Source organism: Gouania willdenowi, chromosome 19 (genome assembly GCF_900634775.1).
Source record: "Gouania willdenowi chromosome 19, fGouWil2.1, whole genome shotgun sequence".
In the NCBI taxonomy this organism is placed as follows: Eukaryota; Metazoa; Chordata; class Actinopteri; order Blenniiformes; family Gobiesocidae; genus Gouania; species Gouania willdenowi.
Genome location: NC_041062.1, coordinates 5,242,888 through 5,270,180, shown reverse-complemented (window position 1 = coordinate 5,270,180; position 27,293 = coordinate 5,242,888). Strand labels below are relative to the sequence as shown.

General features: G+C 37.7%; 2 protein-coding genes across 4 annotated transcripts in view; one reads left to right on the top strand and one right to left on the bottom strand.

Annotated features, from left to right (window-relative positions):
* The window catches only part of socs3b (suppressor of cytokine signaling 3b), a 9,039-nt gene extending 5,624 nt beyond the window's left edge, over window positions 1-3,415 (bottom strand). The window contains exon 1 of one of the 2 annotated variants that reach the window (XM_028475559.1): window positions 3,346-3,415. The gene's annotated coding sequence lies outside the window, so the exon portion shown is untranslated. Of the gene's footprint in view, window positions 1-1,525; window positions 1,863-3,345 lie in introns of those variants that run through there. The other variant, XM_028475558.1, reaches the window with a different exon arrangement.
* pgs1 (phosphatidylglycerophosphate synthase 1) lies at window positions 2,987-27,293 on the top strand. 2 transcript variants are annotated; one of them, XM_028475556.1, is made up of 11 exons: window positions 2,987-3,116; window positions 8,865-9,075; window positions 10,532-10,609; window positions 12,619-12,718; window positions 12,802-12,991; window positions 16,297-16,475; window positions 18,206-18,405; window positions 19,301-19,592; window positions 20,655-20,803; window positions 20,891-21,021; window positions 26,921-27,293. In XM_028475556.1, exons 1-10 carry the CDS (start codon window positions 3,001-3,003, stop codon window positions 21,008-21,010), a joined length of 1,635 nt encoding a protein of 544 aa, XP_028331357.1. In that variant the 5' UTR covers window positions 2,987-3,000; the 3' UTR covers window positions 21,011-21,021; window positions 26,921-27,293. The 2 variants fall into 2 exon arrangements, with proteins under 2 accessions (XP_028331357.1, XP_028331356.1); XM_028475555.1 differs by having other exon boundaries at window positions 20,891-21,026; window positions 26,900-27,293.

The following is a 27,293-nucleotide window of genomic DNA, read 5'->3' as shown; positions in this document are numbered from 1 at the left end:
GAGATAAATATACATATATATCTCATGCGCCCTAAAATTAGGTCAGGGGGAGGAGGGTGTCTGTGTATATATCGGTATAGGTTAATAGGGCAGTGGTGGATGAGAAAGCGAGCTTGAAACTGGAGGGTTACTGGTTCAAATCCACTGAGTCATCACTATGGGAGATTGAGCAAGCCTCTCAACCCTAACTGCTTCCAGGCAGTCATTGCAAATGAGAACTGGTTTTCAATGATTTATCTGCTTAAATAAAGCAATATTGGACAATAACGGTACTATCAAACATCCCTAATAAAATGAGCTGCCACCGAGTTGGAATATACAGTAATTGTTGATAGCCTGATGGGAAAATTCCCATACAAGTTGTATGGCAAAGGCTTTTTAAATGGGGTACAACAGTAGGTTAGAGGTCACTCTTTAGTTTCTGATACTAACTTGTAAGGAGCAACAGAAATATAAATATATATATGAGAAAGGTGATATATCAAAATTGAAGATATATATTGAGTTTTCTATTTTGGGGGTCTAAAAAAATTCATTATTGCCTATATCAATATTTATATTTTTTAAAGCTTATTTTGTTTCAAAATACCTTTTTTATGAGTCGCTGCTTTCACTACTTCTCAGAACTGCATGAAAAGCACAGTTAGATGGATTTCTGAGTACAGAACTCACTCACACGTGCTGTCCCTTATAGGAGAAAAAGACTAAAGTGGCACATATTGTGCAACTGTTTGTTAGTAAATGTGCCTGTGTGACATTTGCATCAGCAAATTTAACCCAGAATTGTCTTTCTGGGTTGTGTGTGAAATAAAATGACTAAGATTTATATCGTTTTCGAGATTTGGTCCATATAGCGCAACCCTAATACATATTGTCACAATCAAGATTCAGAAAAAGCTTTATTAATCCCAGAGGGGTAATTAGAAAGGTAAAGAGTGGCATAATAAAGCACAAAACAGCAATAATAAACACACGTGAGACTACACAAAGGTTGTAAAGCAAACTAGTGACAAGGTGCAAATGAATGATAAGGTGTAACGATGGCCATGAGTGCAAGATGTTTATGTATAAGTAAAAAAATATATTAAAAATGATAATAATGAATACAAAATAAATTTTAAAAAAAAGTATATATACATATGTGAACACATTTTTATTTTGTCACCCTGCAGCTTATTCTCTCATAAAATGCAGCTATAACGACTGTGACCAATGCAAAAAGGGAAAGACAGGGCAGGATATATTTAGTTTCAATGAATGCTGCTGCACTGTGAAGCCAGACAGACACTGAATCCTGATTGCTTTCAATTGTCTTCGATCGGGCGCACCGCAACACGGGATTTCTGAATGGGGGTCACAGTTTGCCAGTAAAGACAGAACCGTGGAGGTTTTCGGGGGGTTGGATGATGGTGGTGGAGGCCTGGAGCGCTTCAGGGGTCGGTTCAGTCCAGTGCGGCACCGAGCGGCGCACGCAGCCCGGGACAGAAGCCGGGACAGCGCATGCTTTCCCGGGGCATGAACTCACCGTGAGAGGACGGTCAGTCCCGCAGTGCAGCCAGAGGAAGAGGAAACTACCCGAAAGTAGTGCTGCAAGGGCGATTAACTCAGGCATTAAAATCCAAACACGCATCGGAGGTCTCCAAAAAAAAAGTCAGGGCGGCTTCTTCTTCTTCTTCTTCTCCCTCCTCTCCCTCTTCTTCTTCGGCTTCTCCGAGCGGAGGAATGCAGCGACAGCCACGAGCCGAACCAAAGAAAATATTTCTCTCTGTGTGTGTGTGTGTGTGTATCTGTGTGTGTGTGTGTGTGTGTGTGTGTATCTATTCGAGTAAAGCCCCGCCTTCCTACGTTCACCCATTCCAGTAATAACACGCCTGCACGGGTGCGCGCAGCGCGACCTTTAAGGTCTGATTCCTGGTAGTGCTGCTCCTTTTCTGGACAGAAAGTGAAAAACGCACGCACTCACACACACACACACACACACACACACACACACACGCGCGCGCGCACACACACAAGCAAGGAGCAAAATGTGTTCATACAAATAGTAATAACTGTACAACAAAACAGTCCAAGGCAGTTGTTCCCAATCTTTTTTGTCCCGTGTACCCACTTTTGCATTTTTGTCAAATCATGTGTACCCCCTCTACATATCATAAGTACCCTCTCCATAATTTCATATGCTTTTTCATTTATGGAATGTGTCTCGAGCATTTGTTCCCTAAGGCTTAATCTACAAATGTAAATCATTGAGTGAAATTAATTTTGGAAAATAATGCCATGTAATTTTTATGTAATTAATAAGTTAATACCGTCTCCTTTGTAAAATGTAGCTAATTATTGTCTCCTATTTTTAGAAGTGTGATGAAATAGCCTCTACAACATAACATAATCCTGTTTCAATAAATTACAAGAAAATATAGTATTTTATTGAGTAATAGCACCGTTAGTTTGTGGTGAATTTGTCAAAAAGTAGCCAAAAAGAGGACATAGATGATGTTAGATTGGTGAATTGTAATTTAATCTAAAAAAATAAATAAAAAATGAATTTTTCATGCTTTATATGTCAGTGTTTTTCAACCTTGGGGACATGACCCCATGTGGGGTCGCCTAAAAAGTCCAGTAATTGATATCAAATAAAATAAAATCTAATAATAAAAGCTAATTGTAGAGAAAAAAAAATGTCTCTGGTGTCGGCAAAAATTTGGGATATCAAAATTGGGTCACGACCCAAAAAAGTTTGGGAACTAGCTTTATATTTTAGTCGACTATCGGTAACCGATTTAGTCGACTAAAATCTTAATGTGTTTTAGTTGACTAAAACTAGACAATGACTGAAATCGTCCTATGCCTTAGTTTGGACTAAAACCAAGATGCCTTTTGGTCATTTTAACGTCACTGTGTGTGTATTTTTGTCGGTCGCTGCTGCTCAGTACATTGTGTCCCTGAACATGTTGTTAATAAAGGTTATTGAAAAAAAAAAACCACGAGCCCGCTGCAGCAATGGCGGCTTCCATGTCCTGGAGGAGGCTAATGCACTCCGTGTACTCTCCGGCAATGGCCGGAGTGTTTACCCGGATTACAGATCGAATATTCCGTGCCCGGGACCGGAGGGGAGGGTAAGACCCGATGCCGACCCCCAGAGACCTTAACACGGAGACGAAACGGGATTTTCTGTCGCTTTTGCATCTCTAACCCCTCTGCGCCCATTATCGGACACTTCTATTTAGGAATGATCACATGATCTTGATTGCGAACTTTAAAATCAGGAACACGCATGTATACAAATCAAAGATTCTTTAAATCCCAAATGATACAAAACACTACACGACAATGAAAAATACTTACCACAGTAGAGATCAGGAGGAGTTTCCATTGGCTTATACTGAACGACTGTCGTTGCTGTGTAATTTAACGTGTCAGTTTGTTGTGTGACGCCCCTTGTTTGTGTGTGTATGCAAACCTTCAGGTATGGAATAAAGTGCATTAATTAGAGAAGTGCAGATGGACCCACTGTACCTGAAGGTGTTTGAACACAGACATTTACATTCTAGAACAGTCATGTGGAGACAGGACCATCTATATGGGGGACAAAGGGGAGAGATTTTTGGGGCCCATCCATAAAATCAGCAAAACCATGGCCCATTGTTCTATGAATCTGTGATAACCACATTTATTTATTTATTTATTTATCTGAATAATAGTCGCTGTTATACAGGACGTTTATTATATTTTTCTCTGCATTATGTAGTCATCTTAAAGAGGAAAATTCGTGTTTTAATCAGAAATAAAATATGTTAAAAGTGACAAAAAATGATGGTGGAAAAGGTGATTAAATGGGATTTTTAAAACCACAGAAATTGGTTAAAAGTTGCAAATTAGAGTGGCCAAGAACAGACAGAAAAATTGTTAAAGGGTTCAAAGTGTCAAAATTGCCTTAAAAGTGGCAGAAATGGGGTAATGTCATTTAAAAAGTTTGAACAATTATGTTAAACTGGCAAATAATGGGCATGACAAATCAATGTGGTTAAATTGGCAAAAATAAGCATGAAATACGGTGAAAAGAGGTTGGCAATAATGGGTCAATATATGCAACAATAGGTGGGAAAAATGGTGCAATGGGATTGTAAGTCTCAAAAGTGTCTTAAAAGTGAAAAGTGTGCAGAAAAGGCATTTAAATTGGGAGTAATGTAGCAAAAAATGCATTAAAATGGCAAAAATATGGCAGAAAATTTTAAAATATGGCAAGTTTGGTGTCGTTGCAGAAAAATTGGAAAAATAAAAATCATTCAAAAATATTCTTAGTTTCTTGTAGGCATCTGGCCTGACCACAACGTTGAGATTCCCTGAATTAAAGAACAAGTTTAGCTCTGATCCATTATCTCCATTTGATACCTTTTCTCTCCATCTTTACCAAAACCACAAAACTTTAACTTCCATTTTCAGAATTTTTCTCTCTTCCAGCTGAATTTTCTTTAATATTAAATGTGTAAGGTACCAAATATTCCACTAAAACCCTGATAATAAACTACTTTACACATCACATAGGACTATGAATAACACGATAATCAAAACCAGGAATTGTTCTTTAAAACCTTAGTTTAGGAGCAGCAACCTAAAAAACAAGTTTGAATGAACTACTGCCGGGCCCGCGGAACGTCTCCGTGCCGAATGTCACGTACCACGTTCCCAAGAATTCAGTGAAATGACTCAGTTCCACCAAGTTAAACAAATTACATAGTGCGACGTAAAATGGTAATCTACGTTGAATTGCCTTTGAAACGATATATCACAGGACTATGTTCTGATAAATTTAGAAATTCGTCGTCCTCCCCCCTTAAAAAAGTCTCAGAGAGGCTCTTGACATCAGCTCATAGAATATTCATGTCAACAGACCAAGTCAACAAGCATTAACGGAGGAGTAGTCATTTGAAAAATGGGGCCCCAGTGACACGTACGGTAATGGGCCCCATTTGTATATTGGTATGTGCCAATGATTCAGAACCACTAACCATCGTAATATTTGACTCACAAATAAATGAGAAATTGACTTTCGTTTTTTTTTTTCTTTTTTCTTTTGGGGCCCCAAATCTAAAATCGGGCTACGAGCGTCGATGCGTACACATCCACAGATTATAGCTACCAAATTTCAGCCCGATTCCTTCATGAATAACAGAAGTGTAGTGATTTTAACTAGTTTTTACAACAACAAGAGCAAGAAGAACAAAGTGAGTGGTGTTTTGAGTCTGGTAGCCCGGCTTAAAAATCACAAAATAAGATGATCCTGCTTCAACAATGTTGCACACACTGACAAATATCCGTCACTAAACAACATCCGATCCCTGTACATCTGTAATGAATGGATTTGCAGGCTGGATTGCATGCTCCACATCAGCGTGCTAAGGTTTGACACTTGTGTCCTTGGGGCATGTAATTTGAGTTTCTCAAAAAAAGAAAAAAAAACCAGGAACTTGAAAAGATACATTTACGAAACACAAACAAGATTAAAAAAAGTGTCAGCCAGGGGAAAGTCTTGGGAACTAGACTTACATGATCTTTTAACAGTCAAGGTACGACTAAACAAATCCCCATTAGAAGATTTCCAGTTCAGATTTAAAGAAGTCGGTTTCTGACCTGATTAAACGAGGAGTAAAATAGGGACATTAATGTGCTGAATCGGGATCAGTAACATCAATATTTGTACTGTATTTAGTTTGTTTAATTTTGAAGATTTTCATGAGAAGTAAATTAAATAAAAATTGGCAAGAACTTCAGAAAACGAGTTGGAACACAAGCTTTTATTTCCAGGAACAAAATTATTTTTTTTTTTCCATTCATTTGAAAGCTATCATTTAATTTATTTAGTTTATTACTTTTTTAATATGTAAATTGTATTTATTATTCACAGATATGTTCTACAGACAAATGCTTTACCATTAAATCAAATTATTTAAATAAAATGTGTAGGTTTACATAAGGCAGTGTTAAAGACTAATAATTACAAATCCACACAGTAGGTGGAGTTTAGAAAACACCAAGTCTGTTTAGGCTTCTGCCATGTTAGTGTATACGTTGCTGTGTTTTTTCTTTACTTTTATTTTTTAATTTGTATTTAAAATAAAATGTCAAATAAAAATAAATAAATATACACTGTGTATATATATGTATATATATATATGGCGTTGCCACTGAGGTTTGACCTTAGTCCAGTGACTCTTGAGTCGTGACCCCAACGTGGAAAAACAACCAAAGTGTCTTCCTGATTTCGATCACAAAGCTTTAACAGTAAACAGTGAAGGCTTGCTCAGCAAAAGCTCAGCTCTATTGCATCACATATTCCCGCCATTGAGCCAAATGTCCTCTGCCGGGTAACTTCTGCATCACGTGCTGCTGATAAAGATGACAGATAATAATAAAGCATGAGCCAAATAAACTCTTGCCAGATGTGTTTTGCAAAGGCTCTCTGAAAAGTGAGGCATCTGTTATCAAAACCAGATCTCGAACTAGTCATACACGCGTTTATATCATCACGCATTGACCACCTTTTTTAATAAGTCGACCCTAAACAGACTCCAGATCGTACAGAACGCTGCTGCCAGGCTTTTAACCGGTGCTCCCAGAACATTCCACATCACCCCCATTCTTTCTACTCTGCACTGGCTTCCAGTTAAGTTTTGAATAGAGTACAAAATCTTAGTTGTTACTTTCCAAGCATTACTTGGTCAGGCCCCTCAATATATCTCAGGCTTGTTGTGTCCCTACACTTCAGGGCGAAGCCTTCGGTCTTCAGGTCAGGGTCTCCTAAAGACCCCAAAAACTACATTAAAAAGCGGAGGAGACGTGGCGTTCCAGGCTGTGGCCCCAGATTCTGGAATAACCTGCACCAGTCTCTCCGGGAGCTCAACTGTGTGGACACTGGTGAAGACTTCGCTTTTCAGCAAAGCTTTTACTTAACTGGATTTTAAACGTTTTTTATCCTTTTATGATGCTGCTCTTATGATGTATATGCACCCATGTTTTATTATCTATTATGATGTTGCACTTGTATTTTCACCACAGCACAGTACATTTTATCTGCAATAAGCGCTTTATAAATAAATTACTTATACTTAAATGTACGATTTTCTCTTTTAATTGGTGAATATGCAGGAGGCATCCTCACTATTGTTATCCTTAAACTTTATTATAGTTATTATTCTTTCGTCTTATTTCTACTACTTCCACATTTTTCAACCGATTCCAACAAGTTTGGTGAAAAACTTAAAATAATTTCTGGCATTTTCAACTTGTTTTAACTATTTCGACTCATTTCAGCTTTTTTATTTTTTTCACTTTTTCAACCTTAATGCTAAAGTTCAGTTATTGCTAGGTTAATGCTAGGTTAGTGTTAATGTCAATGCTCGGCTAATGTTATTGCTCGGTTAATGCTGATGCTAGGCAGATGCTAATGTCATTGCTAGGCTAATGTTAATGCTAGGTTAATGTTACTATAAGGCAAATGCTAACATAAGGCTAACTAATGCTAGGGTAGTGCTAATGCTAGATTAATGTTACCGCTTAGCTAATGTTAACTTTAACGTTTGGTTAATGCTATGCTAATGTTAAGCTAATGCAGTGCGACTTGGGCCAGCACCTTCATACTCACTTGCATTTTCTTCAGGAAATACAAATATTCCAGTTTGATGTTTTATCTGTTTTTTTTTCCTAAACTTGGGAAACAACTAAAATAATTTTCCTTCTGTGCGAGCTTGTATGTGAAATATTTGTTTACTGGCAAGTGTAGCCAAGTGACTTGTTCCAATTTGCTGCTGAGGTTTAGTCATGTCTACGGTGAACGCCTCACCCTGTCCTTATAGTGTGTCCTGTTTAACTGATGGTACAGGGGAGAATAAAGGGCCTGTTGTGTGATTATTATAGTCTGTAGACAATAAAAAGTCTCTGGTGAATTTCCCGACAAGTCTGATCAATGAGCCTTTGTCACAGTGCAGGAAAATATTCAGACTGAACAATGTGAGGTTTCTATTAATGTCACTTAAACAAATAATCATGTATGATTGGCAGATTGCTTATTTAGTCAGAGACAACAACTTATGTTTCTTTCTCTATTTTCATCTCCTTTGTTTTCTCTGTCTGTCATTTTTTCGCTATATTTTCTTTGGCCATGCATTCCTTAGGCCACAAGTCAAATCAAGGCCCGCGGGCCAAATCCGGCCTTTCAAACCATCTAATTTGGCTCGCAGGAGAATAGAAAAAAATAAAATAAAGAGAGAAAAAACATGAATTATCGTGTAAATGACCAAATAATTCAGTTGTAGATATCTCAGCCCTTCTAAATACAAATTTAATAAAGCTCAACAATAGATTGAGGATCGCCATTTTCCCCACGCTTTTATCACATGACTGTAGTCATTTTAAATCTAAAATTGTTCAATATTCCTGAAATGATTTCTTATAATTTCCCAAAATTAAAATAGTGTGAAATTTAAAAGATAAGATCCTGCAGAGACTGATATCTGCCACTTATTTCTTGGACATTGTCGGCACCTTACATTATTTATGTATCTTTTATACGTCCAAGTGCAAACTTGGGGAAATTATTGTCAAAATTGCTTGTTTACCTTAAAATCTGCCGCCCACTTAAGATCAAACTACTTTATTTTTGGTCCCTGAACTAAAATGAGTTTCACACCCGTCTTAGGCTTCAGGGTAGTCCTGCCAGAAGTCATCCACCACTTCATATTACTATTAGGACTCCACTGTTAAAGAAAGTATCCCTAAAAAAATGCAGAAATGCTTATTAAAACATGTTTTAAATGTTTGTTGGCTTCCAAACTTGAATTAAAATGTCTTTTTTTGTTCCTCTGCAGGTCCTCTGTGCTGCTCCTGGCCCCCCTGCTGGCTGAAACGGACCCTAAACCCTGTAGCTTCGCCAAGCCCTTGAGGTCAGCGGGTGCTCACGGTGCACATGGTCTCTCTAGTCATTTCCAATGGATGGCGGAGCACGTCCCTGCCTTCAGGGTTCCGGGGACACACGTCCACATACTGACCTCGCCCGACCAGTTTTACCAGACCATGAAGGTTTGTGAGATTTCACCCAGAGAAACTTAAGATTCCTGCAAACAAAGGTGCTTGTTTTTCACATTGTGACGATGATGGACTCTTTTGTCACGCCGTCCAAGGCTGAAAAACACAGAGTCATGCTGAGCCAGGAATAAATGTCAAATAACTATTACCATCTTCTCATAACTATGAGTCACTTTAGTGACAACAAGGTATGAATTAAAAGACTTCCTCATAACAATGAAAGCTAGGAAGGTCCCGCCTTGGCCATTGTTTTTTTTAGTTTTGAGACATTAATTATTAGTTTGTGTATGACTTAATTGTTTCCTTCATTCCATTTTCTAGTTGTCATATGAGCTGTTTATAGATGTGTTGTTACACAAATGTTTTGTGCTCCTCTAGTTTTTATCTATTTGGAAATGATTCAACCCAGTGTGCAATAAATGTTGCACATTGTGATAGATTTTTAACACATGGAAGGTAAATAACAAGTGCAAATGAAGTTGTGTAGCGAATTAAATTTAAAATGAGCTGTAAACTCACATTGTTAGTAAATAGTGTTTGTCCGCCCCACTCCCTTTGAGCTAACCCTACCTTAGGTGGATTAACTGACAGAAGGTATTTGTATTTAGTCCCATTGTCTGGCTTGACTAAATAATTATACGTTGCCATTACAGTAAAGGGTTACAGAAATAGAAACAAGGAAAAACTTTTTTTTTTTAAATTGAAAGCAAATTGATTGTCTTGTCTTTCTGTTTTTTCTATTGTTATTTGGACGTTTTTATGTTTTGTTGATAGAACTGCATAATTCTTAAGGATGCAAGAAAAAAATTTGGCGATATATCACAACATTCACCGTGCGATTATCGCATCGGTCCAAAAAATGTCAAGATGATTTTTAAAAATTATGTTTTTAACAAAAAGCCTATCTAATGCCTGAACATATGCATAATAGCACGTAAACGCCCGCTCACTTTGTGTCAGTGAACCACATCAGACCTGGTTTAACTACCTACTCCTCAATGCATTTTAGCTTTATTTTCATAAAACATACTGGGCACTTTTTTAAAGAATTTAAGAACTTAACAGAATTAGAATTTATTGTAGAGCAAATGTTAAACTTTTTGGAAAAATGGAATTTGACAGTTTGCTAAACATACCACTTGTTTATGATTTTGGTACTTGAATTACAGTTAGTTAAAAAAAATGAAATAAATTGTATTTTGTACTTGAAATTTTAACTTCAAATTGGAAACGTGAAATTTTTAATTAATATTGCGATGTGTAACGTATTGTTTAATATCGGGATATATCGTATCGTGACATGCAAATCATGTATCGTGTTGTCGGATTCATGGCAATGCTCACCCCGAGTAACTTTACGTGAGCAGTGCACGTGTGTGTGTGAATTTAAGGTGCTGCTGTTTAACGTACGTGAAAACACTTTTTTTTCTGTCTTTTTCCCTCTGCTCAGGCGCGTATCAAGACGGCACAGAGACGAGTGGTGATGGCTTCTTTGTATCTGGGAACGGGTCAGCTGGAGCAGGAGCTGGTGAGTTTAAAAAAGTGGCAATTTTATTTGACGTCGGGTTTGAACTCACCACAGTCGACCTCCGCAGTTCGTGCAGGCGGTTGAGGACGATGGCATCCAAGCACGAGCGCGGGCCAAGAGTTTAGTTAGAAAATTACTGAATGTCTGAGTCAGGAATTCCCTGAAGGACGACCACAGTTAACAGGAATCCCCCCCCCCCCCCCCCCCAACAATGAAGTGCACGAGCATGGAAACAGCAGTGATGGCATGCTAAGGCTGGCTGTGCTCTATGCTGGGAGAGCTTAGCATAATAACATTACCTTAAAGTAAACCACCGTCTGGACCCTTGCTCACATTCAGCTGCTTTGTGGGTGAAATCTAGAAAATCACCGCCATGCTTGATTACAGCTGAAGGCATTAGACTCAGCAGAACACACACGGATGATAAATGACTAGAAATGCGAGTCAATAAGATGTTGAGAGGCTGTGTGAAAACAAAACAAAAACAGAGAGCGTGGTTTGGAGTGAATTGCAGGTGTGGTTTTAATATAAACGTTGGACGTGAGAAAAACTATATGAATGCAGGTGAGAAGAAAAATGTGTAAAGGTGAAAATAATGCTCGTTTGTTATTGGTACACAAATATGCCATGGTTATTTTAGTTGTCAGAATGTACCCATTAAGAGGTAATACCTTCCTGGATGCTTGGAGTGTCTGGAAGCTCAACACACCTTTTAGTTCATACTTTGGTTACTTTCAGCTCATTGTTTGCTACTCAAAGAGCCTGTTCTACAAAGTTGGATTTCCTCTTATCCCTTTAACTACTGGGATTTATTAGGTGTGCCCTGTACTCCAACGCTGGCTAACGTCTTACGGGGCTAAATCACCATGGTAACTTAGGCTGAACGACTAACCTGGTAGAGACTAGATTTTGTTCTAGATGAGATCTGAGCAAGTACAAAAGTCCAACCTCCCGACCAATCAGTTCTCTTTGAAAATGAGCTGCCCATTGTTAGAAGATCCTGGTTGTTGCATATCTGACAGCTGAGTTTTAATGGATAAATGCAATTATTTTATTTACGATGATATCTTTAGTAAAGTTTTAGATTTACATCTGATGGACTGATCTACAGTGAGATGATGAAGCCTGTGTTGGGCGCTCTCTGTATGAGTGGACTGATGAACTCATTCATTCTTTTATTCATTCATGCATGCGCTACAGTCACGCTGTCAGTCTAAACAGGAACATACTACAGTGAAACAATGTGCTCTCATCCCAGTGTGTGTGATAAATTGAGGAGGACTACCTGAATCGAAACGCGCCTGTGCTTTAAAGTGAAACTGATCAGAGGACTGTCTGTTTATCATCACATGGAATAATATTGTATAATCTCATGCTTTTATGCATTAACAGTGTCACCAGTTTCCTGCCTGTGTTCCTTCTTTCCTGCAATTTCTGCTAATTCTTCATATTTTAAAGAATTATTCCTAAATTGTGACGCAAGTTGCTCTACACAGTTTCTCCGTGATTGTGGTTGGTCTGATGCCACTTCACTAGAACACGCACGTAGCCTGGCTGAAAGCACCTGGGTTAAGTTAACATGTTGATAACCTGCTTCGTAGTACAGGGGCTCTCTGACAGAAAATGTTTGGTTAGGTGTAGCCCGCTAATGGAGAAATATCACGAATATACTTATCTAGCTTCGTAGTACAGGCCCTTAGTGTCTTTATAGTTTCATATATTTAAACGAATTCTACGAGGACCTGAATTAAAAACGTTGGCGACACTTGAAGTTTTATACATAAGACTGACATTACGCCGTCAGTTTCATGAATAACGACACTTATTGGCAGCCTTTATGACACCTTATTATTGTTAATGACAGGGGTCATGTCATAATAATGACAGCGTAACGTCAGCCTTTATGTATAGAATTACAAGTTAAGTGTCACCGAAAAGTTTTAACCCCAAAAAATTTGTTAAATGCCCCAAAAATGGTCCTAAATCTTCTTTTGGTGTTTGTGGTGTAGGTGGACTTCCTGGAGGAAGCTCTCCAACGATCACAGGAAAGCAGCAGATCCCCCGAGCTAAGAGTGTCCGTCCTGCTGGATTACACGCGTGGATCCAGAGGTGGTTGCACTTTGTTAGAAAATGGTTTCCACGCTGCTGTGTCGGCGCTCGTCCTCCTAACTCGTCTGTGTGATTGGTTTCAGGGCAGATAAATTCCAGGACAATGCTGCTGCCTCTACTGAAGCGCTTCACCTCCCAGATGCGAGTGTCTCTGTATCACACGCCCGACTTAAGGGGCCTCCTGCGGCTGCTCGTGCCGCAGCGCTTCAACGAGACCATCGGAGTCCAGCACATCAAAGTCTACCTGTTTGACGACAGCGTCATCATCAGCGGGTATACCGTCATCCACTTTGTTTTGTTCAACCCTGCCAGATGTTTTCCTCCTCGTGTTATCCTGGTAGCTTTCCAAATGCTTGGTCTTGGAAACTGTCTCAATGCTTGTTTTGTATACAGCGTTCAGTCTTCAGAGTCACACGGCAATCACAGGCCTCCGACGGGCACAATGCAGCTGTGGTTTCCACTCCACTTCAGCACAGCACGCAGAGAGGCAGCATGACCTCGTCACAGCGGTTTGTGGGATAGTGAACGAAATACCACACATAGCAAAAAACACACTCACTAACACACAGGGATAAAAAATCCCCGTGGATACCGGGAGTTCAAAGATAATCTATTTGCCGTGCTTGAAGATACTATGATTGATTGAGGTGTTTACTCTCTACTTCCTGCCTAAAAGTTCAACTTCCTGTCTCATAACGAGATAAGAACTGATGGCCTCCGTTTCTAATTGACAGCATGAACCGTGGAGTCACACACCGGTTATCAGGCCATAAGTTTCATTCCAGTTTGCTGTTATTGTAAGATTTTAAAATAGCTCACATTGTTTAAGAAAATCCAGACTCAGGGGTTTGATCTGGCCTTACAATAATGTTTGTAGGGTGGGACGATACACAGAATTTACGATACGATAGCTTATGCTACGATATTTCATTTGGGAAAAAATGCTGTTGGACGAATAACCATGCTTTTAATTAAATTAACGATAAGAATTCATTTGATTCATAAGTGCTTTTATAAAAATCAAATACATTTTACAGTTAACACAAGTTGAAAGAGAGACTTCCTCTGGACATACTTACTTTGGTAATGGGTATGACCTTTTTAATATTTTTTTTTTTTAATTGATCCCTCATGATATCACCCGTACCCTTGATTATATTATATCTTGTGACGTTTTTATTTTTGCGATATCTTGTGATATTTTTTGGCCCACCTTTATTCGTTTAATAATGTAGTTTTTGGCTAACAGTATTATTCTTATCACTTTTACTTGCCTAATGTAGATTTGTAAAATTACTCATTGTCATTTTACATATTATGTATTAGAATTAATAGTATTTGTAACTTAGTTTTTTAGGATCTGAATTATGCGTTTCATTTTACTTAGAGCGCGAGATAATCGATGTATAACGTTATTGTCTGTAACACACATCTGCCTCAACCCCCCCAAAAAAATTATTATTTTAATTTGAATTTGTTTTTCTCGCTTTAAAGGCATGTTACTGGTACTGCTGTTCTACTGGCTGTGGGTCCTTGCTGCCTTGTTGCAGCAAACAAACTTTTTTCCTGTAAAGCACTTTCAATTGCGACTATGTTTGACTAAAAAGAGCGTTTTTGCTAAAGTTTGATCGACTGATTTAAAAAAAAAAAAAAAAATTTCAGGAAGTTATTTGTTTAAACCACCGTCCATTCAGCCTCTGTTAACTGTAACACTAGTTATACAAAACATTTTAATCCCAGTATACACAGGTCTAATGTACATTTCTACTTGAATGCAGTTGTCATCAATATCTCACAAATCTGCAGTGTCACTGTGACAAAGCCAGTTAGATTTTTTTTATTGTGATTGGAAAACAATTGAACAGTCGTGTGACTTTCAGCGCTTTGGCTCTTCTACAATGTCTACAATGACAGATCTGACAGCTGAGACGCTATCGTCTTCTGATCTGGATAGAACCCAAAACACGCCTTTATGTCTGAATGAGAACGTTACAAAGAGCAAAAGGTTTCTGTCACATGGTCCAAAAACACCTTATCGGTCTTTAAATTCTGGACAGAATTGTTGAATCCTCGTATGTGTGAGCTGTGTGATAGAATGGCAGCCTGTTTCTGGGATTTTGAAACTAATCCAGAAATACTGTATCGATCTGGATCCCCTCCAAAAAAATTTGAAATCCTCCAGGGTATAAGGTTTAACTTTGGTACTTTTAACCTGACAGACAAAAAACTGTTATTACCACCTTGGCAGGAATAAAAATGACTTATAATATATTGTGAAAATGAGTCAACAATTAAATAAACAAAAAAGTTGCAATGATAAAATGGATTTAAAAAAAAAAGTGAAACTTATGTCTCATCATTGGTGAAGATTCAAAATGTCATATCTTTGTTTGTAATCGACAGATCCTTATGAAATTTGACTCCGGGTTGTTTTTTTTAATTCAATGGTTCTCAATCTTTTCAGCCTGTGACCCCCAAAATAAAGGGGTAATAATGGGGTAAAAGTAGAAACAATTAGTTTAAACTGACAAATAATGGGCATGACGAAATGTGAATATGGTCAAATTGGCAAAAACAAGTTTGAAATATGATAAATAGGTTAGAAGTGACAATAATGGGTCAACATATGCAACATTAGGTGGGAAAAGTGGTGGAAAGTGTTTATAAGTGACAAATATGTTTTGAAAGTGGGAAAAAATGTGAAGAAAAGGCAATAAAATTTGATGAAGGGCCGGAAATGTAGTAATGTCGCAAAAATGCATTAAAAGGAGCAAAAAATATGGTAAGAAAAGGTGATAAATAGGTTAAAATATGGCAAGTTTGGGGTAGTTGCAGAAAAATGGAGAAAAATAAGCAAAAATGGGCTCAAATTGTTAAAAAAAAAATTCTTAGTTTCTTGTTTATTCTATTCATCTAAATAATATTCACTTATCCAGGAAATGTATTATTGTTTGAGCCCTATAGTCATCTTAAAGATGTGAATTCTTGTTTTAATCAAAAATAAAATGGGTTAAAAGTGACAATAATGGGTCAACATATGCAACATTAGGTGGAAAAGGTTTATAAGTGCCGAAAATGTCTGGAAAGTTGAAAAACTGCAGAAAAGGCATTGAAACTTGGTGGAAAAGTGGCAGAAATGGGTATAATGTAGCAAAAAATTTATTAAAAGGAGTGAAAAAATGACAAGAAAAAGTGATAAATAGGTTAAAATATGGCAAGTTTGGGGTAGTTGCAGAAAAATGGTAAAAAAAATAAGCAAAAATGGGCTCAAATTGTTAAAAAAAAATGTTCCTTTAAAGTGTTAATCATCATAGTACCACGATCAGGATCATTGATCTAGATAACTTTAGTTGTTTTATTAAACGGTAGAGTTAGATCTGTTTTTTTGTTGGATCATTGACTACATTTTACTATAACATTTCTTTCACAGCATTTAAATTATACTCTTGAGATTCCCTTGAGACATGCAACACAAAAAGGAAGACCTAAAAGTGATCTTTGTTTCCTCCTCAGTGTATATTTTTTTATTTAAAGGTCGAGCAGCACTTTATTGTGTCCACTTGTGTGTTTTTGTTCAGGGCCAACCTGAGCGACTCATACTTCACCAACAGACAGGACCGCTACGTGCTGCTGGAGAACTGCAAAGGGGTCGCTGACTTCTTCTGTGACCTGGTGGAGGCGGTGGGCGACGTTTCCCTGCAGCTTCAGCCCGACGACTCGGTGCACATGGAGGAAGGCATGGTGCACCCGTACAAAGGTGGGGAACCTTCATTGCTTCACTAACGAGGGTTCTCCCAGTGGAGGCAGCGGGATGCGACACACACACACACACACACTGGTGTGCTGTGTCCGTAACTGGAGTGCTTGGATGCCAGGATGTCAGTTTAGATGAATGACATCATGTCTGCAGGAATCGTACTGGCGTTGAAACCAGCACCAGGAATAGAGCTGTGATGTCACAGTGTTGCTGGAAGAAGATATGTGGTGGGAACTGATACACTCACATCATTCACACACACACACACACACAAACTTCTACTCGGTTATTGAATGGGCTCACATTCATGGGTGAAATTTGCTGAGTGCCCAATAAAACCTTCACCGCAGTAGATTTCTGGGTAACACTTTGCTTGAAGTTTTATACATAAGTCTGACATTACGCTGTCATTATGACATGCCAGTTGTCATTAGCATGAATAAAGTGTCATGAAGGCTGTCATTAAGTGTCGTTCATAACCCCACTAGATATGGGCCAAAACTCACATCTCAATATTTTTTTTCAAAAGTGCGATATAGGACTGCTCGATTATAGAAAATATAATTGTGATTATTTTAGTCATAATTGAAATCACGATGATTCAAATTATTATTACTCGACCAAAAATATTTAATATTTGTATTAAAAAAAATGTAGAGTATATTCTTTATACGTGAATAAAATCCTTCAAACACTAAAATCAAGTATGTTCACTGTAGCACAAAACAAAACAAAATACTTGTCGCACATGATGTCTTTGGTCTAAATCATCAAACCCAAAGTGTTCCTATATGAGAGAATTTGACATGCCTTGCTTATTCATCAAGTGTTTCTCCTGCTTTAGCTTTTATTTTTGTAATCGCTTCGATTAATTGCACAGCCCTACGGTGATATACACAATATAAATCTTGATCATTTTAATTCAAATTAAGTCTTACCAAAAAGATCATTCAGAATTAAATTAGCTGATAAAAAATGCCACACAGGCACATTTATTAACAAACGGTTTCACAAATGTGCCGCTTTTGGCTTTTTCTCTTATAAAGGACAGCATGTGTGAGTGAGTTCTTTAGTGTGGCTTGTTTGAGGGAAGGTCTGGGTTAGGACGCACTCAGAAATCCAACTAACTGTTTTTTTAATGCTGTTCTCAGAAGTAGTGAAAGCAGCGACTCCTTAAAAAAGTGTTTTAAAACAAAATAAGCTATAAAATATATATATATACATATCGATACAGGCAATATTGTCATTTTCTATATCACCAAAATAGAAAACATGATACATCTTGAATATCCCTGCTCCACTTAACTCAAAAAATGCCAACGTATCTCCAAAAGTATCATAATTTAGCGAACAACACTTATTGACAGCTTATTCATGCTAATGACAGCGTGATGTCAGCCTTATACAACTTCAAGTAAAGTGTTACCTATTTCTGTTAATGCACCTTCATTAAAATCCGTGCTGTTGACTGTGTTTAAAGCTTTGGCTTCATTTTGTCTGTGTGTGTGTGTGTGTGTGTGTGTGTGTGTTTGCACTGGCATGTTTTCATTGGCATATAAGCAGCCACATGCTTTTATGTCACACCGACAATAGAAAGATATGTCGTTTACGGTCAAGGCAACTTTTGTGAAAGGTCTTTCTTTGGTTTCCAGATCTCATCTTTGCTTATCAGCACATGAGAGATCTTCATCAGTCTGATTTGTTACGCTCTGTTTGTCCGTGTGTGCCAGGAAACCGGCAAGAATTCTCAGCCGCGGCGAAGAAGCGGATCATGGAAGTGGTGAACACGGCACAAGCTCGCCAGCAGATGCTGAACTGGTCGGAGGAGTCGGAAGACGAGGGTGTGAGCGAGGGCGAGGACGACACGTGGGTGTTTCCTCTGGTGCAGATGAAACCTCTGGGAATCAGTGTGGACGAACAGGTGACGCAGGTGAGTCGGCTCTGATGTAACAACTGATTAGATTAGATTAACACACCCTGAAGCTATACTAGCAAGATTATTTTCAACTTCTTTTAAGGTTTTATTTATTCAGATGATCCACTTTGATCTCCTGACATGTTTCGACTGCCAGTCTCCGTCGGAGTGCTGATCGCTTTGATGTTTCCTTTGAAGTTTCTTTGACTTCTATGTAGTATTTCCAGCAAATTTAAACATTTCCTTAGGAAATCATGTTCAGTGTTTTTCAACCTTGAAGTTGAAATAGGGTTACCTAAAATGTCCAGTAATTGATAATAATTAGAAAAACTAATGACCAGACTGGCACAACTACATCACATTTCACTCTCACTTTAAAACAGTCAACTCTTCCCCACCCCTTCCATTTTCCTACCCCGACTTCCTCTTCCCTGTTTCCTCCCCCCTCACCTATAGGTGTAACACTGCCCTCTCTTTTATACTGTCCCTTTAATAAAGGGTTTCTTACCCTTCCTTAGGGAGGGCTGGTGATGGTCACAATTATGCAATAAAATAAATTCATTTATTTAATAATCCTCCTAATCCTCGCAACAACAAACATTATCAAAAGCTAATTCTAGAAGAAGAAAAAAAAATGTCTCGGGTGGCCAAAATTTTGTGATATGAAAATGGGGTCGCGACCCAAAATAGGTTGGAAAGTGATGAGCAGACGCCCCTGACGAAGACTGGCAGTCAAAACATGTCAGGAGATCAAAGTGGGTTTCCTAAGGAACAGTTAAACCTTAACATCCTGAAGCACATCAGTGAATTTCAGCTGTTTCTAAGTGTTCACCTTCATTTCCTGCCATTTTGTTTCCTTCCTCCTAATGAAGACAAACGCTGAAATCATCATCGTTCTTCTCTCTCTCAGCGTTTGTTGACGGATGTGGCGCCCGACTCCACCGTCTTCCTGACGTCGGGTTACTTTAACCTGACTCGGGCCTACATGCAGCTGGTCCTGGGGGCGGGGGCCAGTTACCGTATCCTGACGGCCTCCCCTGAGGTCAACGGTTTCTTTGGGGCCAAGGGCGTCGCTGGGGCCATTCCAGCGGCTTACGTCCACATCGCCCGGCAGTTTTACAACCAGGTGTGTCAGCTGGGCCAACAACAGAGAGTTCACTTGCACGAGTACCATCGGTCGCAGTGGACCTTTCACGCCAAAGGTGAGACAAGCACCGAGGGAGGAGGAAAAAAACGATTCCTTGAGGTCCTCTAATACCTCGTTCACAAAACATTAATACATTTTCTTTGCTTGTTTATTTATTTATTTTAATATTTTTTTTACATTTAGTGGAATCTTTTCACGACTAAAATGCATGTTTCTTTTTCGCATAATTATATACAAGTAATAAATGAATGTTTTTTTTAATTTTTTTAAAGGAAACAAAGGTTTTAGTAAGTGATAAGTCTTACTTTCCATTGTATGTTTAAATTTAAGTAAAATATTTTATATATATTTATCCAATTACTTGTTTAATTGATGGAATAATCGGGAGAATACTCGATTACCATAATTTGAGAGTTCCAGTCCTAGAACAAAGAGCAATGCAGTGTTAATAATAAAATAAATTGAATTAAAGAATTGCAAAATTCTACGTTATTGGATAAACAAGTGTGCACTGATTTCAGAGTGTTTAGGAAACCGTTTCAATCAGAAAGTTTTTCTGCACATCTGAAAGTTAACAATGAGTTTAAAGTCTGTGTCTTCTATGCAAAATGATGCATTTTTTTGTGCACTTAAAATAAAAAATAATGAGTGAAGCACCTTCCCTTTATCCCAATAGTCTGTCACCAAACTCTGGCCTGTGGTCCATTACTTGGCTAGACTGAAGCCGACAATAACAACCATTGTTGTCTTTTTTTTTTTTTTTTTTTTTTTTTTTTAAAACACTACCTTAAACTCGCTAACCTCAGTTTTCTTTTTTTCTTTCTTGCTGTGTCACCTTCCTGTAGCCTTAGGAAAAGGAGACTCACTTACTCATATTTTTGGCTTTTGGATCCTCACAGGGGATTTCTGCCTGTGTTTAATCTCTGTTGTGGTTTTGGCTGACGCGCACACGCACACACACGCACACACACACACGCACGCACGCACGCACGCACGCACACACGCACGCACACACGCACACACGCACACACGCACACACACACACACACACACACACACACACACACACACACACACACACACGCACACACCTCTAAATCCTTGTGCTTTCTCACAGGTCTGTGGTATTACCTCCAGGGGCAACCGCGGCCCTGCCTCACTCTGATTGGCTCACCCAATTTCGGTTACCGCTCGGTTCATCGTGACCTGGAGGCACAGATCGCCATAGTAACGGAGAATGAGGAGCTGCAGAGCCAGCTACAGGAGGTGTGTGTGTGCAGGAAAAGATGATGCATGAGCGTGTGAGTGCGAGTCCTCGCTGACGGTAAATTTGAGTTGTCTCTAAACCTCCAGGAGCAGCAGATGTTGTACCAGCGCTCCTCAGAGGTGTCCCCCTCCACGTTTGATCGGCCCGACCGCTACGTCAAGCTGTGGGTCAAACTCGTCACTCCACTCATCAAGAATTTCTTCTGAGGTGTCATCAGGTGCAAACACACACACACACACACACTACAGTAAGGCAGAGACAGTTTGACCAGTAGAGGGCACTAAGGTTGATTTTTAGCCCACCAGAGGTGAGCCTGACCCTGTTTGCACTACACCAAAGGCTTTAATAAGAAACGGGTAAAAGAAATGTGGTCAAATTTCATCATTATCTATTAATATTTTTATATTCACGCTCTTAAAATTAAGCTTTGTTAAATTCAAGCACAGATTCATAATTTTCTAATCTTTACTCATCAATGTCTTCAGTATACTTTAATTAAATTACTTGGTTTGGTCCTAAAAATCCAACAAAACGAGGAAAAAAAGGTTGCATGGGTCGCCATGCCTGTATCATTAATGAAAACCAATGTTGAAAACCAAAGATCTTAACAACACCACTGCCCAAATACCGTTAAGTTTTTGGCTGTGTTTGAAATGTCACACCCTGTACTATACACTACAAACTCAATGAGTATATACTGTCTACTATATACTATAAGTATGATTAGGATGATGAGTGTTGTCATTGAAGTTTACATCCAGGTTTCCCAAGATGCATTTGGAATCTGAATCACACTGAGGCTAAATATCTCTGTTAATTCTCCACTTTAGAAAGTTCTGAACACATTTTAAGTGAGAAAGTGACCAAGTAGAATATCATCATGTGCTCATTTTATCCATAAAACTCACAGAAACACATTTAATGCTGACATTTTGGAGATTTTCGTAGACTCGCCAATGTGCTACTGACTTCAGAATAACTTCAAAACAAGAGCCCCATTTACAAAAGCGTTAAAGAAACTTATGGTAGACAAGAAGAGATGCTTTTATTTTGAAAAGGGGATGTTTGATTTTTAGTTTGTCCCAGAACGATTTTACGTTCCGCTCGCAATGCATCATGGGGTGTCTGAGTATGACTAGTGTGTCTACCGTGCATAATAAATGTCGCGATATAGTATACATCCGGGTATTTCTCGCATACTTAATGAGCAACTTTTAGGTCATCTATGCTAATGCTAAGCTAGCATGCTAGCAAAAAAGCTGACATCAGCACTCACCAATTCCTCTATTGATGCTGCAGCTGATGGTAGCAACGGACTCCACCCCAGACCGGTAGTACACTTAAAAGGTTAAAAATAAGGTGCTGTGGTTACAGAGTGTCACATGCAGCATTGGATTAGATTTATATTTGCTTGGAGACAAACCTGCTCAGGGCTGTTGGAAGCTTTCTCTCCACACAGGTGTGACTAGGAAGTAGCAGGTAAAATGGCTGCTCTCATGTTACCATTGGTTGAGCGTGGTCACATGACCATTTCTACTTAGCGTAATTAAACCCCTGCTTTCTCCTGACCAGCCACTAGGAGGGAAACTCAAAAAAATGCATTGATTATGGGCGTGGCTCCTGAAGTAGTTAAGACACGCCCAGTCTGAACTCTAAAATCTCCAATGAACAGTCTATGCTATGCTAACTAGCTACTCATTACTCAATATATCTCTATTCATTATTCACTCAATCCAACCTATCCAACACATATTGTAGAGCCCACAGGTGATAGTTTTTATCAAAGGGGCGGGGCTAACAGTGCTTGTTTGTGACGCATGATGGTCCCAAAACATCACATCATCTTGTTCTCAGCCAATAGCAAAAATCTATTGTAATATCCTGGTTTCAACCCATAGAGGGCAGTCACTCTGACATTTTACAACTAAATACTACAAATTGAAATACTTTGAATAAAATGTTTAGAGTTGAACCAGGATCAATCATCAACACTACTTCATACACAAATACATTTTTATTTAGCAGAAAAAAGTGGTTTTGTTACTCTTTAAAGAGGTCATGTGTTGATACATGAATACGTGCGGATCCTTAAAAAGTCTTAGAAGGCATTAAATTCATGACTCTAAAAATAAGGCCTTAATTGTCATTAAAATGTCTTAAATCATTGTTTTAAAAGTCTAAAAATTTAACTCCAAACAAGTATGATTTTATGATTGTAATTAGTCTGACATTTAAAGATAAATGGTAACATCAAGTGTTTCATGAATAACATGGGAAAATGTAAATTTAACAAAAATTTCCTGTCCAACATAGATTTTTCTTAATGGTTTTTATTTTTGTTGTTGTTTTATAGCTTTCTGGCTATTTTTGTAAATTTTGATTATTTTAGTCTGATTTTTTGTGTATTTTACTGTCATTTTGGGTATTTTTGTGTTTACTTTGGGAGCCACCAGTTGCACGTCTGCACTAGGGAAAAAGAATGACCCTAACCATATGTGATTAATGTGGCGTTTTCTCCCCTATTATGTTTACTGTGAAGTTGGTCTTAAATTTAAAAAATCTTGAATTTAATTTGACTAAAGTTGCAGGAACCCTGATCCATAAATTAATTTATATAAATGTAACACATTTCTGGCGACCCCTAAACACTTTTTTTTTTCTCTTTCTTTCATGTTTTTGATCATGTTTTTTATACTGTGTTACAAACACACAGGATTGTTACGTTATGTAACGTTTATTTCAGACATGAACACATTTCATTCCAAAAGGAAATAAATAAATAAATAAAAAATGAAACAATTAAGAAAGCAACAAAAATAAATATGAATCATTTATTGTATTATTTTATTTATTTATATTATGTATTATATTTTAAATGTATATTTGAGAAAGTGAAAGTATAGAATAGTTGTTGTTTTTTAAAGATTGTGTGTAGTTTTAATTTTGAAAATAATTTATTTAAATAAATAAATGAATACATATCACCAACTTTAAAAAAAAATCTTTCTTTATCAATTACTAGACATTCCAGGCGATCCCACATGGGGTCACAACCCCAAGGTTGAATAACCCTGATTTAAAGTTTAGATTCAGAAGGCTGAAAGGCGATCGAACAAGGTTCAGAAAACCATTTGTTTTCCATCACAGAATTCCAGCCATTTTTGCCGAGTCAGCAAAACCCAACCGTGAATAAATCCTGTGGCTTCCCTGAAAGTCTCATTTCGGTGAATTCCAAATCTACAGATCTATCCTTCTTATTCCGAGAAGACAAATCACCAAAGTGAGTGTGATTCAGTGGTTCTGTGAGTCAGTGGAGCAGCTCGGACTGTGTGGTCGCTCTGACGCCTGACGGGACTCGCTGAAACAGAGCCAGCAGCTCCGATTCAAAGGGATTTTGGTGAAAGTGACTGTTCAAAGAATCAGAGATATGGAGATTGTTCTGATTAAAAAAAAAAAAGCTGCACAGATCACAACTGGAGATGTTAGGATTGCCATCTGCTTGTGTTTCCTTCATGGTTTCTGAGAAGAGGAAGTGTGACAGGACAATGACGGTAACAGGGTGGTGCCCTGATGCCTCCAGTAGAGGGTAAAAAAACAAACACGATCCATTGATCTGCTGCCAAAAGGAAGCAGCTGAAAATGACTCTCCTTTTTTTTTTATCTATCATTCAGAAATCAGAGAACAATGAGGCAGATTTAGGCGTGCTGTTGGGAAAATGCTGAAATAACTGGAAATCCTTGCGATACCTGCTCGGTGACACACACCAAGTGGCTGGAATACGAGAAACAAACGCCACATTTGTCTAAAAGTTGGCTCGAACATGAAGTTAAGACTTCAGCAGGTGTAATTTGAATAAAACTTTTCATCTGAGTTGCAGAACCAATGCTATGGCTAACACCTGCAGTAAAGCTCAGCGATCCGTTACCATCCTGTAGTCATTTAAAACTCAACAGCATAGAGCAGAGGTGTGCAACAAAAACGTGTTGTTTTATTAATTAAAGGGCCACATTCATGTCAGCATTCAGAATAATGACTAATCTGATCATTAACACAGGAAAGAACAAAGGGTTTCTAAAGTGATTTTGTGTATGTCTGTTTATTATGTGCTTATCTGATGTCCTTTTGTGTATTTTTACTGTAAAATGTATCACTTTTGAAGTCATTATGTATTTGTGTTGTCATTTTGCTTTGTTGAAGTTTTTTTTGTGTATTTCTGTTGTTGCTTTGATTGTTTGTAGTACTGTAGGTTTGTGAAGTAATTTGTTTTGTCTTTTTATGTACTTTTGTCATTTTCTGTAATTTTGTAGGTTTTTTGAGTTAGTTTGTATGTTGTTTGTTGTCCTTTTATGTATTTTTACTGTAAAATGTATCTCTTTTAGAGTCATTATGTATTTGTGTTGTCATTTAGCATTTTTTTTGTCTTTTTCTTGTGTATTTCTGTTATCGTTTTGATTGTTTCTCGTACCATTTTGTCTTTTTGTGTACTTTTGTTGTCATTTTCTGGAATTTTTTAAAAATTACTTTTGTTGTTGTTTTGTTATTTTTTGTAATAGTTTTGTGTTTCTGGAGTATTTTCTGTGTTTTTCTTGTCTATTACTGTATTTCTTTGTAATTTTTTTGTATATTTTAGTGTATTCTTGCTGTTGTTGTGTATTTTAATATCATTTTGTGTGTTTACTTTGGGGGCCGCATACAATTAGACAGAGGGCTTCATGTGGCCCCCTAGCCGCCAGTTGTGGACCATCAATACCATGGACTGTAGAGTCTGAAACGTTGTAGTTTAATGATAACTTCTGATTCTTTAAAATATTCTGGCCCCTAGTGGTGAAATAATGATGCATCTTTGTGTCCATTTAATTTTGTTTAACCATTATGTCTGGAATGATGTCATCAGGATGATTTAAGTTTGGTTAATTTAAATTAAGTTGATCAAAACTTAATCAATAATCAGATTCGGGAAATTGGGTGACAATAATGCTGCTCTCATACATCTTTATGACATGAATAACTAAAAAGGAGCAGTCAGAATAATCCATGTCACTACAACTTATATCTACCTTTATTTTTGACAATTTTTTGTTTAATTATGTTTTTTTTTTCTTTTTTAATTAGTATTTATTTTGTTTCCTCACAGGAGTTAAAAACTGATATTTCCTTGATTAATATTTCTAAAAAAACAAAAAACAAAAACGTAATTTTAAAGAATGTATGTGCAAAATACATAATTTGGGAAAAAATTTAACGGATTTTATTGGGCTCTACTGCAATATACAACTACACAAAAATTATTATTTGCACTCATTTCATAATGGGCAAACTCTATACCTAATTTTTTATATACATATATATATATTTCATGAGTAATATAGTTGTCTTTGTCACATTTTATTTGGCATTAGAAAATAATTATGCACATTTACAGATATTGTACATGATGAGTGATAACACGTGATTTTTACTTCTCTGGTGTACCTTGGGCACAAAAAGTTTGGGAACCACTGGCATAGAGGGTCAACTTGGACCAGCGCGCCCTCTAGTGGAGAAACCGTTGTCAACTGTTGGTTTTTATGTTTTGTTCTGATTTTATTTTATTTTGTCAGTAGCAGCAGCAGCAAAAACGAGTTTTTCAAAGTAAAAGTCATTAAGGTGCATCTCAATTTGTTGTTTTTTTTAGTAGATTTTTTGGGACGTTAAAGATGAAACGTTTCTCGCTAAAGGAACAAGTCTCCACTTAAATCATGGATTTTATTCATGATGTGAAATCTGTTCATTTAAAAAATAAAATAGCATCTAAATCTGAAATAATAAATGATTCATTGCCTTTTAAACAAAACCTGAAAAGTGCATCTTAAACAAAGCAAGAAAAAAGAAAATTAAATAAAAACACCAATATGACAGGAAATTACTTTTCTGCACCGACCAGAATAAAAAAGTTCTATTTAAAAAATAAATTAAACAAAACCAAGGTTTAGTTTTAGCCTAAAAAATCCAATAAATTCACAAAAAAAAAAAAAAAAAAAAAAAACTGATTTACGGGAAAAATTCCAGTCAAATAATAAGAAACTAAAACCTCTCCCTGTGTGTGTGTGTCGTCTGTTTCTCCTCGGTCCTGCAGCTAAGGTCTCGATGGACGTCGTCATGCTGAGTCAGCAGAAAGTGCCTGAAAGTGTTTTGGTGACGCTGAGACTCGAGGACGAAAAGCTGCTGAGTCACAGGAGCAGACTGACTTATGTTCAACCATTTCTGTCGTTCAAAACTCCAGCATCTGTGCGACACAAGCACCTCCATGTGCGTACGTGTTTGCCACCAACATAGACATCGGTGTCGTGTGTAACGGAAGCAAAGCCGCACAATTAAGCTGTGAATGTGTGTGTGTGTGTGTGTGTGTGTGTAGCTCAGTCTACAGAGGCTGGGCTTTGTTTTCTCTGTAAATTAAAGAGTTTTTAAAGTGATTGTGAATGTACAATAATTAAAAAAATGTCCCTTAA

Bases quoted from the DNA above. Each gene is read 5' to 3' on its own strand.
- pgs1 (XM_028475556.1), top strand. From the start codon at position 3,001: ATGGCGGCTTCCATGTCCTGGAGGAGGCTAATGCACTCCGTGTACTCT. The intron at 12,719-12,801 runs GTGGTTGCACTT...GATTGGTTTCAG, and splicing joins TTACACGCGTGGATCCAGAG to GGCAGATAAATTCCAGGACA. The intron at 18,406-19,300 runs GTGAGTCGGCTC...TCTCTCTCTCAG, and splicing joins TGGACGAACAGGTGACGCAG to CGTTTGTTGACGGATGTGGC.